General features: G+C 43.6%; 1 protein-coding gene across 2 annotated transcripts in view; it reads right to left on the bottom strand.

The window, feature by feature from the left end:
- The window catches only part of TTC39A (tetratricopeptide repeat domain 39A), a 1,012,086-nt gene that overhangs the window by 247,607 nt on the left and 751,676 nt on the right, over positions 1-12,803 (bottom strand). For both annotated transcript variants that reach the window (XM_069642215.1, XM_069642216.1), the window contains exon 13: positions 3,233-3,324. In XM_069642215.1, coding sequence (XP_069498316.1) covers positions 3,233-3,324 — 92 coding nt within the window. The remainder of the gene's footprint in view (positions 1-3,232; positions 3,325-12,803) is intronic.

Raw genomic sequence — 12,803 nt, 5'->3', positions numbered from 1 at the left:
AGATCTGCAGGAACTGCCAGGAACAGAAGTCTTCAGCTGCATCTTTTTCTTCAATATAAGGTACTGTGAAAACCCAACCTCTCACTGCGAAAGTGCATGTAACTTTGGCAACTTGCAGGCCTAGTCAGCTTGTCACCCGACGTATGAATCTTTCTTCGATGAACTACTTCTGAGAACCGTGGCGAAGACTTTTCCGTTTAACTACCAGAACTGTTTTTACCAATACAAGACTCTAGCCTGTTGACTTTGGCCTATTTATTGCATTGAATCAACTCCTCTGGTGAACTCAAACTATTTGCACTGTTTAAGAGTAACTGTAATATTCGTTTTATTATCTTATGCCTTTTTGCTCCCATTTCAAATGCTCTGAATGCCATTTTGCTCCTACTTCAAAGTAGTTTAAATGTCACAGAACCGAATAGTGTAAAGTACTGTAGTATATTTTTGTGTGATATTGATTGCCTCCTTTTAGTAAGTGTTTTCTAACTGACTTTGTAATACATTAAGAAGTGTTTTACCAAGAAACCTTGAGTATAAATGTCTCTCTGAATACTTGTGATTGTAGACCTCTGTGTAACACCCTTACAAGCTCACATCCCCTCTTGAGATAAGCCTGGCTGCTCAGCTCGCTACCAAAAACTGTGTGGTACAGACTTATACCAAAGGTTTCTTTTGCTTACATCTGTAGTCATAGTTGTGTGTAGTAGTCCCAGAGGGTACTGCATGCAAATTTTGCCTAATATAGACCATAGAGAAGAGTGATAGCAGTGGAAGGTGGAGTGGTTGCGGTGGCTCCACATTGAAGTTGCAGCTGAAGTAGAATAGCGATGCTGGAACCGCTGTGGCTTCCAGTATGGATGCCGGTTCTGAGAAGGTCTCTTCTATCAGAAACCTGAGATGCAGAGATTGTGCAGTGAGAAGCGATATTTGTTCAAGCTTTCTCCCTGAAGATCGTGGTTGCAGAGGTTGTGCAGCGGGCTGCGCTTATTTTACAAACTCCCCCCCTGAAGATCATGGTTGTGGAGGTAGTGCGCCGGGAAGCGTGAAGCTAAGACACCCCCACCCCCAACCAGCCAGGCTGTGGTGGTAGGCGAGCACCAGAGAGCATTTGGAGCACAGAACGCTCCTGTCTTACTCAGCGCGGGCCTGGGAAAACTCAGTAAGGCTGTTCTCCATGCCGTCCCGAGCAGGAGAAGCCAGGAACCTGAAGGCAGAGAAGCGAGCGGACGCGCACAGCAAACCCGGTGAGTTCACTTATGTGTTGTGACTCTGGAGCGCTCCGTAACCACCCGCTGGCCCAAAATGGGTCTTGCGACTACCAAATGAATGGAAAGTGGCAGAAGTATAAGTATGAAGTATGTCAAACTGATATAAAGCAAAAGATACCTATTGTGCATAAAAGTGAATACCAAACGGAAGGTGGCAGTATATGAACTTGGAAAATAGACCAGAAGAATATCATTGCAAACATAAAAGTCAGAACAACCAGTGGCAGAGACAAGAGAGCAAGGAAGCAATATTGGTAAAAGCAAACCACCATTATCAAAGTCAAGAGGGCCCGGGGGCAATATTGTCAGAATCCAACAACCATTGCCGAAGCCAAGAGGACAAGATGACAATATTGCTAGAAACAGACAACCATTGCCAAAGCCAAGAAGGTACAGTTAAGAGATATGTTGTTTGCAAAGACTAAATAGGTATTGCCTAAGGCAAAGAGGAGCAGAAGTGAGAGAAAGCCATTGCCAGCACTTGGTTGATGCAAGAGGCAGAAAAAAAGAGTGGCAGGAAAGCTGCCCTGAGAAAAGGTGTTGTGGGGGAGAGGAGCATAATCTGCATTGCTTGTGGCAATCAAAACTGTGTACTAAACAGCACAAACGTCCCTCATGTTTCCCCCGAAGAAGTAGTCCAAGATGTTGTGAATCAAATTATAAGACTGTTTAAGCTGTATGAAGACAAAACTAAGCCACAGGAGTATCTGTAGAAGTAGTAGTAGTTTTGCTAGTCCTGACAGGCGAGTACACCAGGATAAGGAACCTTGTAGTGTAGGCCTGGCAGGTGAGTGGACCAGGAAAAAGTTGTGTAAGTACTGTGATGTGGTTAAATTTGTTGAAGAAGAAGTGGCAAGTCTACAAAAGCACATTGGAAACCATTGTAGAAACATCCTGATCAACCAACATTGCTGATGCAAGTATGTTGGAATCATTCTAATGGAAGTTTGTTGTTCTTGATGAACTGTGGAAACTTGCTTATTTCTTGAAGACAAGTTGTGTCGACCTCTCTGCTTCAAGTGGCGAGAACAAAGAATTGTTGCACATTTTGAACTGTTGGTTAAATTCAGTGGAGAGACTTATTGGAACTATATTGGAAATTTGGAGCCGGATGAGATTTCCTTATTCTTTTGAATTGTCAGTTGAAACCCTGATTGAATCTGGGGAAGGAGACTCACCCAGGTTACAGGGAGAAATATTTACTTGATCTTGAATATAACTGTTAATGTTGCTGTATCTGAACTGCCATATGTTACCTTATTGAATTGTTGTATGTACAAGTGGGAGGGACAGAATCCTTTTGTTAAGAGCATTTCCTTTAGTTCAGGTAGGGAAATCTTCATAGTAGAGATAGTGAGGGGTTTATCAAACTCTTTTTGAGTTCAATAAAATGGCATATTTTGAAAAACCTTCACAAAGTTGTCTGGCTCACATTTCTGACCCATCACAATATTGAGTGACGACACACACTATTATTAAGTGGATATCTTGATTTATGGTTCAGTAATGTTTATGTCACTACAATGGCATGGGGTATACCTGTCTTTTGTCAATGGGCACATACACTGAAGATAAAGTGTTTTCATGCTCAAAGAAGTAGGGTATAGTGGCTAATTTATTGGCCAGGGAAATGGGAAACCAGTGTTTGTCACCAGTTTATATCACTTGATCAAGTTGTGCGTTCTTGGGCGTATCACTCTGCTACAGATTCCTTATATGACATCATCGAGGGTATCTTAGAAACACACTAATTCCACAATGAACTGATGTATAAAAACCAAGACATGTTTGCATTATATAACTGCACAAATATTTCAAATCAAAACAAAATGAAAAGAGACTCAGTTAGAGAAACCCTATAAACTCTCTATATTTTGCAATAATAATAGAAATGGTGATGGGTAAAAAATTAAATCTACCACAAATAAGCTGTTGATTTGGTTCAAAGTGACAGCAGGACTTACCTAAATAGCTCAACCTCGTCCTCCCCAAAAGGCCTGTCTTCTCCCTCTCCAAACATACTGAGGTATGATGCCTTCATGTAAACATATGTGGCCTGCAAGAAAGAACACATGTAGTGGTATTGTACTGCAGGTATTGCGTCAACTTTGGTAATTTCTATGCCCCCCATCCCCTGTCTAGAGTCCAATGGGAGCATGTGCGTTGTGTGGTGTTCTCCCTCTTTTTGAATAACTTGCCAGGAATGCTTGTTTCTGATGGAGTTGCTGGGTGGAAGATGCTAAATCGCTGGGTGTTTCAAAATGGAAGACATGATTCGCACTGTCCCCGAGTGTCCAATCAGGACTAGCTCCACCCATGTCCAGGGCCTGGATGCAATTACTTTTCCCCTGCCCAAATCACCTCTTGCTCTACTGCCTCCAAGAATCTGTTATGGATTCAGTTCAACCTTTGGAAATGCCTTCTTCATACCCAGAGGAGGTTTGAATACATCACTAAGTATGACAACAGGGCATTTCTGGGTTTGGCCCATGGCAGCTGGTTTCACTTCTGTGAGAGGAGGAGGCATAGTACATTTTTGCACATGTACGATGGTCATTCTCAAACATCACGCTGGTGTAATTCCAATCAAAGAAAGGTAAGATGTATTTCTTTCAAAGGTTAAACAACAGATTGGTCATAACTTATATTCTACATATACCACAGCAAACAATGTCCCAATTGTGAGGTGGTAATGCTAAGGTACCATATATAACAGCGTATTTTGTTTTAAAGTCACTGACGTTTTAACATGGGGGTTTTATTCAGAAAATTACCACCATATAGCATAGGCACTGTTTTGGACTGAGCAGTAATCTGGATTATTGGTATCATTTCTCTTGGCCAACTGACAACTGTAAAATATTAACTTATTTTACTAATGCAAATGGGCTTTTAAAGTGAGGTACATGGGCGCTGCTTTTCAGTGTTCTAAATGTACAGTTCTTTTCCTGCATGCAACTTTATTAATGAAATGTGGCAATCTCAACAAATAGCTGAAGGTTTGTCATTGGACTGTGCACATCAGAACGTTTCAATTTGCGTCTACTATATGGATGAAAGTGCTCCAGTTATACCACCCATGCATTCACATGCCCACCCGGGTGGAAACCACTGACACCAGTATTGAGGCATAGAGGACTTCGTGAAGGTGAGACTGTTTGACAGACCCACCTTTCATGCAGAAGTCTGATTTATCAGTGGCTGTCACAATGAGGATGGAAACAAATCTTGCAAAAGGTTCTAGATCAAAATGTTCATGCAGGACACCCATGCATCTATCCAAGCAAACCGGTTCTAAAACAACGCTAACCAACTGGTCGAAATGGCACAATCATTTGGAGCTCTTTCATAATGGGAACAAGACCCTAGGTAAAAGGCTGGAGCACAAAAGTTTTCTAGAACACAATTAAACAACAACATCTAAAAAAGGTCATTGCAGCATTAAAATAAGGTCAACCCATGTGTACCACTGTGTTGAGCACTGCAGCCTAAGAGCAATACACACAATTTAAAGCATTAGCGTCATCGACCAATCTATCAAATCCGCAGGCCATTGTGGAAAAACATCTGTCAGATTTACAAGCTTTGGAGGTTTCTGCAGATACGTTATGATTTTTTAGCTTCTCTTGATGATAAAATAAAATTGGGTGCAGTGGTGTAGCAGGTTGTTGGTCTTGTTGCACAGCGCTGTTCTGATTGGCATGTAGCTAAGAAACACACAGGTGGGATCCCGTGGAGAGCATTTACATTACTGGCTCCATAGTGGATACAATCCTTCTTAGCCAACCAAATCATGAGGGTCTTTTCACCTGCGGCTGCAGCAGACCCCATTCCCATCACTTGCGGTGTCCCACAAGGATCTTGTGTCTCCCCCACCCTTTACAATATCTTTACGAAACCTCTCTTTGACAGGCTGGACCATCTGGGTGTCACCTACACCAACTACGCAGATGAAACCCAGATACTCCTCACCATCACTGGCAACTACACTGTTGACATCACCAGGGTCAACAAAACCTTCTCCATCATTCAAGCATGGATGGCCACACACGGCCTCTGCCTGAATGATGAGAAGACAGAACTCCTCCTAGTCGGATCACCCAACAACCTACAGAAACTCAGCCCTGACTACACCAACATCATCATTGATGGTAACACCATCCCCATCGTCAAACATGTGAAAACCCTAGGGTTCTACCTTGATGCCAACACTAACCTTGCTAAACAAGTCAACATGGCCGCCTCAACAACAGCCTACACTGGGAAACTAATTAGAGCCTGTAGACCATCTCTATCCACTAACAGCTGCCTCACACTGGCCAGGGTTCTTATACAATCCAAGCTTGACTATTGCAATAGCCTGTCTCTAGGCGCCAACCAAGGTGTAATCAATAAACTTCAGGTTCTCCAAAACAACGCGCTGCGAGCACATTCCTAGGAGAGAGCATATCTCCCCCATCAGAATTTCTTGTAAATGGCTCTGCATTCAACAAAAAATTGACTTAAACATTCTCTGCCTCACTTTCAAAGCCCTAAACGACCTAGCCCCCCTCCCTCCTATCTCACTAATAAACTCACTCTGAAACCAAACACTAAAACCACTAGATCCTCCAACACTCTCTGCCTCATGGTTCCCAGATTCTCCTTTAAAAGAGCCGGCGGCTCTAGCTTCATGGTCCTCGCCCCTCAGCTCTGGAATACCTTACCATTGAATATCAAATCTACCGAATCATTCCAACAGTTCAGGAAATTTGGTTGGCTATTGGATAAAACTAATCCCAAGCGGGTCTAAGACCCTGTCTACTATATTCACTGTATATACCAATCTAATGTTTAATTGTACGCACAAACTACCTTTGACTGTATATATTGTATATTAACTCTAAATGTATAACTGCATTCGCTATATATATTGTATATGTGTAACCTCTCCTTAAGTGCCCATTTACTCCTGGGTCCGGAGCGCTATATAAATAAAATAAATAAACAAACAAACAAACAAACATAGTAGCCTTTTCCACCACACTGGCAACCAGAAGTAGGAAAATGAGGGAGACATACACTTAACAATATTGCTAATGGTAGTGGCAACAAGTATTTGTATATGTATTGGTGAACGTGGAGGGTACTGTAAACAAAAACACTGCACATATGACAAATCTTGGCAGTAACAACGCCACTGCTTTACAATTCAGAGCCATAATGGGAGGAGTAGCAACATAAACTGGTGATATGATATGATTGGTTATTTATAATGCGCTTAATACCCAGAGGTTTCTAAGCGCGGACCCGGGGATCGAACCTGTGTTGCTCTGTGTCGTCTTGTTTAAAAGGCGAGCACGTTGCCGCTGAGCAATCCTCCTGAGATGTTGAATGATCAATACATGCAAAACTAGATCGCACAATGGGTGTTGGTTTGAGAGGGAATCTAGAACATGCCTTGGAGTTGAAGCAGTGGAGGGGACATAGGCAAAATCCAGAACAGGTCTAGGAGGGCTTGGATGGAGCTAGAACCTGGATCATGAGTGGGATGGACTGTTGTTGGGGTGGTGGAGACCCCAAAACCTGATGGAGTAAAAGAGGCCAGGTTATGGAGGGTGGATCCAGAACCTTCTCAGAAATAGGGAGAGAGGTTGGGATTTGGAATAGGGAACCAGAATCCACTCAGCAGTGGCGGGAGGCTAGGGTAATAGGGGCAATCCCAGAACCTGCCCAGAAAAGGGGATCGAGGAACAACACAGAACCCATTCAATAAGTCAATTGGAGAGGCAGAGATATTGACCAGACTATTTAAATGAAATAACATTGGATTTCTACTTTAGATCAAATTGATGCAGGTTTCAATGACTGGGAATGACATTGGTATAATTTAGTGTTCCCCTTTTTAAAATGGAAACTTGAACATCTGTTAGTAATGTGAAAAAAAGAGCGCTGTTGATTTTTAATGCGATGAAAAAAAGAATCTTCTTGGGAAATCACATTGAACTGCTTTTTAAGAAAGGAAGGAGGTGCCATGAGACTGAACCAGTAGAGGTACTGATGTTGTTTGGATGTGCACTGTCTTTTAAACCAATCAGGAAAGATGTAGTGTAGCCCCAAGAGGCAATTAAGCAATAAAAGGTAAAAGGGCTTGTGTTGATATAATGTACTGATATTGCTTTACACGAATTTGGAATTTTAACTATTAGTGAAATCGGCAGACAAGGAATGAGATAGGTTGGACCAGAGAAAGTGCGGACATTGTTTGTATGTGCACTACCTCATAACAAATCAGAATAGTAGCATTAAAGCATCAATAAACATTGAAGGGCAGTCCAGGTCTGAGGTGGCATGGCTTCTGCGGACATGAAATTGGAAGGTAGTAGTGATATTTCACGATCTCAATGTCACCTGGCCTAGTAGGATCGCTATATCTGTCCTCCCTCTGTTTCCCCTCGCTTGCCTGGTCCGCCTTGAAACACTTGTGTATAGGCGCGTTATAAATGCCATATCATATCATATAATGTTTCTACTATCTTTGAATATTATTGCCTTGTAAGTGCAGGAAAATCTGTAGCATATGTACCCAGTTCCTCTCCAACAGACAACAAAGTCTCACACAAACATTGAAGACATAAGGAGAGGACTTAAAGGGCTGAGAATGCATCCACGCAACAACATACAAGAACTACTGGGAAAATCAGTGTATCTTGGTCGGCAAGCCAACTTGAAAGTTTAGACAAACCGAGCTGGTTTGCACAGCACTGTACGTGAGCCAATACAAAGTTCAGGAAATTCTTACCATTGTCAGCAGTATGTGGCTTTTGCACCAATTTACTAGATTGACATCACGTTCATTTCCTGGCAGGTGAGTCAGCAGCACCTGTGCCAGGAAACCACAAGAGCTTTAGAAATGCTCATGCTGTACTCACTAAGGCTGCACTCGTCCACAGTAGATTTACATACTTTTCCTGGGGTCTCCAGCAGCAGGAACACAGGGAATGGGCCTTGTGCTCTTTGGGAGAGATAAGCCAATCAAAAATGCCAATATCCTTACAGAGAGCTGAGCTCTAGGAGAAGGGATACATGGCTATATAAGCATGGGCCCTTAGTCTGTGTTGGAATTTTGAGAGGTTTATGGCAGGCGGTTGGTGCGAGTTAGCGATACTGGAAGGAGGTACTGGAATAAGTATGAAGAGAAAGTTAGGGACTGAACTGTAAGAATGAGGTGGAAAGCAAAAATAAGGAGGATGAACATCTGAAGGAGCTTGGTGAACAGAAGGAGGGGGTAGCAGGAAAGAAGAAGGGTGGATATCTGTATCTAGAGGAGGTTGGTCAAAAATAGGATTAGGTGGCAAAGGATGAGTAGGAGAAGGGTGAACATCTGGAGGAGGTTGGTGAACATCAGGAGGAGGTGACAGGAGAAAATCAGGAGATGGTGGTAGAGAACAACAAGGAGCCAACGAGGGGAGATGGATGACAGGGCACTACTGCATCCTAGTGGGCAAAGATTATGCTACCTGCTATCCCAACGATTTCTTTATGAAGGTGGATACCACCCAGAAGATCCTGACATATCTGGTGCCTCATTTGTCTATCTTTGGGTTCAGAGAGGAGACGCTCACTGCCCAATGACCCACATTTGTGTCTCAACTCTGAGATGACTTAAAGAAAGGCCTACAAATAAATACCAGGAGTGCTACAGTATAGCATCCCCAGCGTGATGACTTGGTGGAACACGGTAATCAGACCCTAAAGAATTTTCTCCGGACATTTGTCTTTGAGGATGCCAGATATTGGGATGAGTTACTTCTGTGGACCTCAATGAAGTTGTTCTACAAGAGGGAGACCAAAGGCACCTTTGACATTTGGAAGGATGGATGGGAAGGCCAAGGCACCTCAGAAGAAAAATCTCAGGAGTTCATGCTGACTACCTAAGAAAGACTATGCCAAATCTGTAACCTGGCCCGGCAACACCTAGAGACTAGCCAAGAAAAAAAAAAGAAGACATCAGTATGACCGAGAGGCCAAGGAGTTCAAAATGGGTGATTTGGTATTTGCCTTACTCCTGACATAAGGTAATTAGCTATTGGTTAAGCAACATGGACCGTACAAAGTCAGTCGGTTACTCTGAAACCCCAGTTATCATGTCCAACAAGGCAACCGCTGAAAGATCACCCAGGTACAGCACGTGAACTGACTAAAGTCTTGGAAGAAACCTCAGTAGTCTATCTTGAAGTTGCACAAGGTGACATACAAGAGGGAGAAGCTTATCACAGCACTGGCAATATGCTACAAAATAGCTGAACATTGGCTTGACTCAAAAACTGCAAATCTATCAACAATGATTTTCTGATGTTTTCCAATGTCGACAGTCCTAAGAATTCTACAATGCATTGAGACTCCACCAGGAAAATCTGTTTAGTTGTGTGTCTACAGATTATCCAAGGATTGCTGGAAGGCCATTGAGTAGCAAGTCAAAACGTTACCGGATGTTGGTGTTATCAAGCCCCCAAAAAGTCAATTGTTGTCTCAGATCCTCCTCGTCCAGAAGCCTGATGGGTTGAACATTTTTGCACAGACTTCCAGAAGGTGAATGAGATCTACCACTTTGATGCCTATCCATTGCCACAGATCAATGAGATGATCGAGCGAATTGGGAGAGCCAATTAGTTTCTACCATGGATCTAAAAAAATAGTTATAGCAATATCCGTTGGCCACAGAAGATCAACAGATGAGCATTTTTCTTTACCCCAATTGGGCTATTCCAGTTTACTGTTCTTCTTTTTGGACTTGACAGGGGACCGGCTACCTCCAAGCAAATAATCAGTACCATACTGCAAACACATCAAGAATTCACAGAGGCATACCTAGATGACATTGTGACCTACAGCCAAAACTGGTGCAATCATGTGAGACATCTATATTTGGTCTGAGACAAGCAGGATTGCGGGCTACACCAGACAAATGTCACTAGTCTTTGCCCTCAGTCAAGTCCCTGGGATTAAGAGTTTGGAAGGCCAGGAAAGTGAAGGTGTGAAGCATCCAGAAGATCAAAACCCCCAAGGCAAAAAGAATTGCTGGCCTTCCCAGGCCTTATAGGATATTATCAGTGGTTAATTCCCAATTTTGCAACCATCTCAGGACCACTCATTGACCAATGGAAGGAATCAAGATGCAATTGGCTCCAATAGTCAGAGAGTACTTAGAAGACTTGTAGGCTGTTTAACTCCCTTTGCCATCCACCGCTTCTAACTATGCCCAACTTTGAGGATCCATTCCTCTCCTAAATGGATGCCTTCTCAGTAGATCTGAGGGCCATGTTATTATAAGTAAGGAATGGGGATGAAGAATATATCCTCTTTTCTGATGAAAGCTTCTCCCCATGAAAGAAATTATGCCACTATTGAGCTAGAGTGCTTTGCCATTAAAAGGGCCATATACGCCTTAAATTATTGCTACAGATCATGCCCCATTCAGATGGCTACCCTGGACCAAAGACACCAACCTGAGAGTAATGAGAGGGCTCCTCACCCTCCAGCCCTATTCTTTTTCTGTGGTACATAGGGAACACCTATTCCAGGAGAATATGGACTACCTAATCCAGTATCCAGTCAGCGACAGAAAGGAGAGTCAAAAAGAAGTTGGGAAGATGTTTGACGAAGACCCCTGCCTGGTTTTGGGGACTTTTGTGGTGACCAAGGGGACGGGTACCTCCCCAAGTTATAGAATAATCAGCCCAGGGTTGGTATGGCAAGGACTCCTGGCCACCCCCAATTTGCCCCCTCTCTAAGGCACCGGTCTGTCACATGGTGTAATGCCTTATCCGATTTATAGGGGACTAGAAGGGGCAATGTGAATCCTCAACAAATCCAACTGAGTTCCCTACCACCTGGCGGTGCAGGCTGAGGGAGCCCAATGGGAGGATTAGAGGTGTAACCGGCCTTGTACAGTGCCCTTCTGCCACTATTGTTGGCCTTGCTGCATGTGAAACTATAAAAAACAAGGGGCATAGAGGGTCATTAGTGAAAATGTAGCAGATGCAGAAGCAACATCTGTGGTGTTGATGGGTGCAGGTCAGAAATACCCAGTGGCTTTATATGTGTTTGATGGAGAAACCTGGAAGAATGTTACCCTTAAGAAAGAGCCCAAGATCACAGACTACCGCGTTTTGGGCATGGGTAGACAGTGATGTGGTAGAGTGCGGTAGGCCTAAAGAGGAGAGCTTAGACGTTTTTTGTTTGGTGTTGATGTTCTAATGGTTAGGCCTGTAGTGACTGTCTAAGTGGCCTTTGTGTGCCTAGTGTGTAGTGGTAATAGATCTTAGTGGGGAGTTAGTTGGGGCAAGGGAAGAGTAGGCCTTTGAAGCAAAACAACCTGCAAACATGTACTCCTATCTTTGTCTATTTGCAGTCAGGTCTCATTTCTCTAGCTCACAATGCCACCTGTCAATCCCCTCTCTCCCCTCCCCCCCGTCTCAAATAGATACATTGTATCCCATGACGAACAAATCAACCATCTGCAAGTTGGCAGATCAGGGAACGAGGTAGTCTGGAAACTCCAGATATTACTATGAGCAACCGGGTAAGGATTATCAAGAGACAAGAACCTTTTGTTCCGAGGAAGGCCTGCATGATGTGTGTCAGCTGAACTCCTTTGCATCAAGTGTTGCTTCTTAGTCGGATTCTCCTCTCTGTTTTCTGCTTCTAGGTCCCCTTGGTGTTGCGGAAGCAGGGCCGAGTGAAAAAAGAACCTGGAATCTAGCCTATTTGCGGCAGGATGCTCAATAATTGTCATATTAACCTTCTTTTGCTGTTAGTTCTAGGTCTGCGGGTCAGGAGTCCTTTGGAGGGATATAACTACATTACACAGATTGGCAGCAGTCATATACATCTCTTTCCGGGTAAATCATGCTGAGAGAAAATGTTGTGCAATGCTCAACCATTGGATGTGGCTTTAAATAGCTGGCAATTCAATATGGCGACTGAAACTTCCCCAAGCTTGGGTGATTATGCAAGTACTTTTGAGAGAACAAGTGGCTGTTTCCCTCGCCGGATGGCTCCTGCTCCCCTTCACCTCCAGGCCCTAACAACTTTGCACCACTGCCCCTTGCCTGGACCGCTAAGGGGTCATTGTGCAACCAACAACTCCCATTCGAATGAACGCCCCTTAACTGAAAGCTGGGTATCTGGGCTTGACGAAGGACAGAACACCGTAAATGGGGGCATGACACATGAGAAGTAATAAGAGTACTGTCTCTATTGAAGGCTCAATTTCCGACTAAGGAAATCTGAAATTGAAAGGCAATAGTGATATGGTGTTTCCCATACTTGAATGTTAGTGCCTCGATCTGCAGGGAACAGTAATGCAGGCTGATACTATCCCCTTAAGAGGGCGGAGCTGGGAAAGCGCAACAAAGTCTGTTGCAAGCAGGAGTCCTATGGACAACAGCAGCTCACACAAACATTTAAGACATGCAAAGTGGGCTTATACGACCCAGGCCTGAACCAACAACTGCAGGGTTGTGCAACCTGGACTGCCAGTCCACATAGACA

Source organism: Ambystoma mexicanum, chromosome 1q (genome assembly GCF_040938575.1).
Source record: "Ambystoma mexicanum isolate Mex_15411 chromosome 1q, UKY_AmexF1_1, whole genome shotgun sequence".
In the NCBI taxonomy this organism is placed as follows: Eukaryota; Metazoa; Chordata; class Amphibia; order Caudata; family Ambystomatidae; genus Ambystoma; species Ambystoma mexicanum.
Note: the sequence above shows the minus strand (reverse complement) of the source record. Positions and strands in the feature narration are given on the sequence as shown.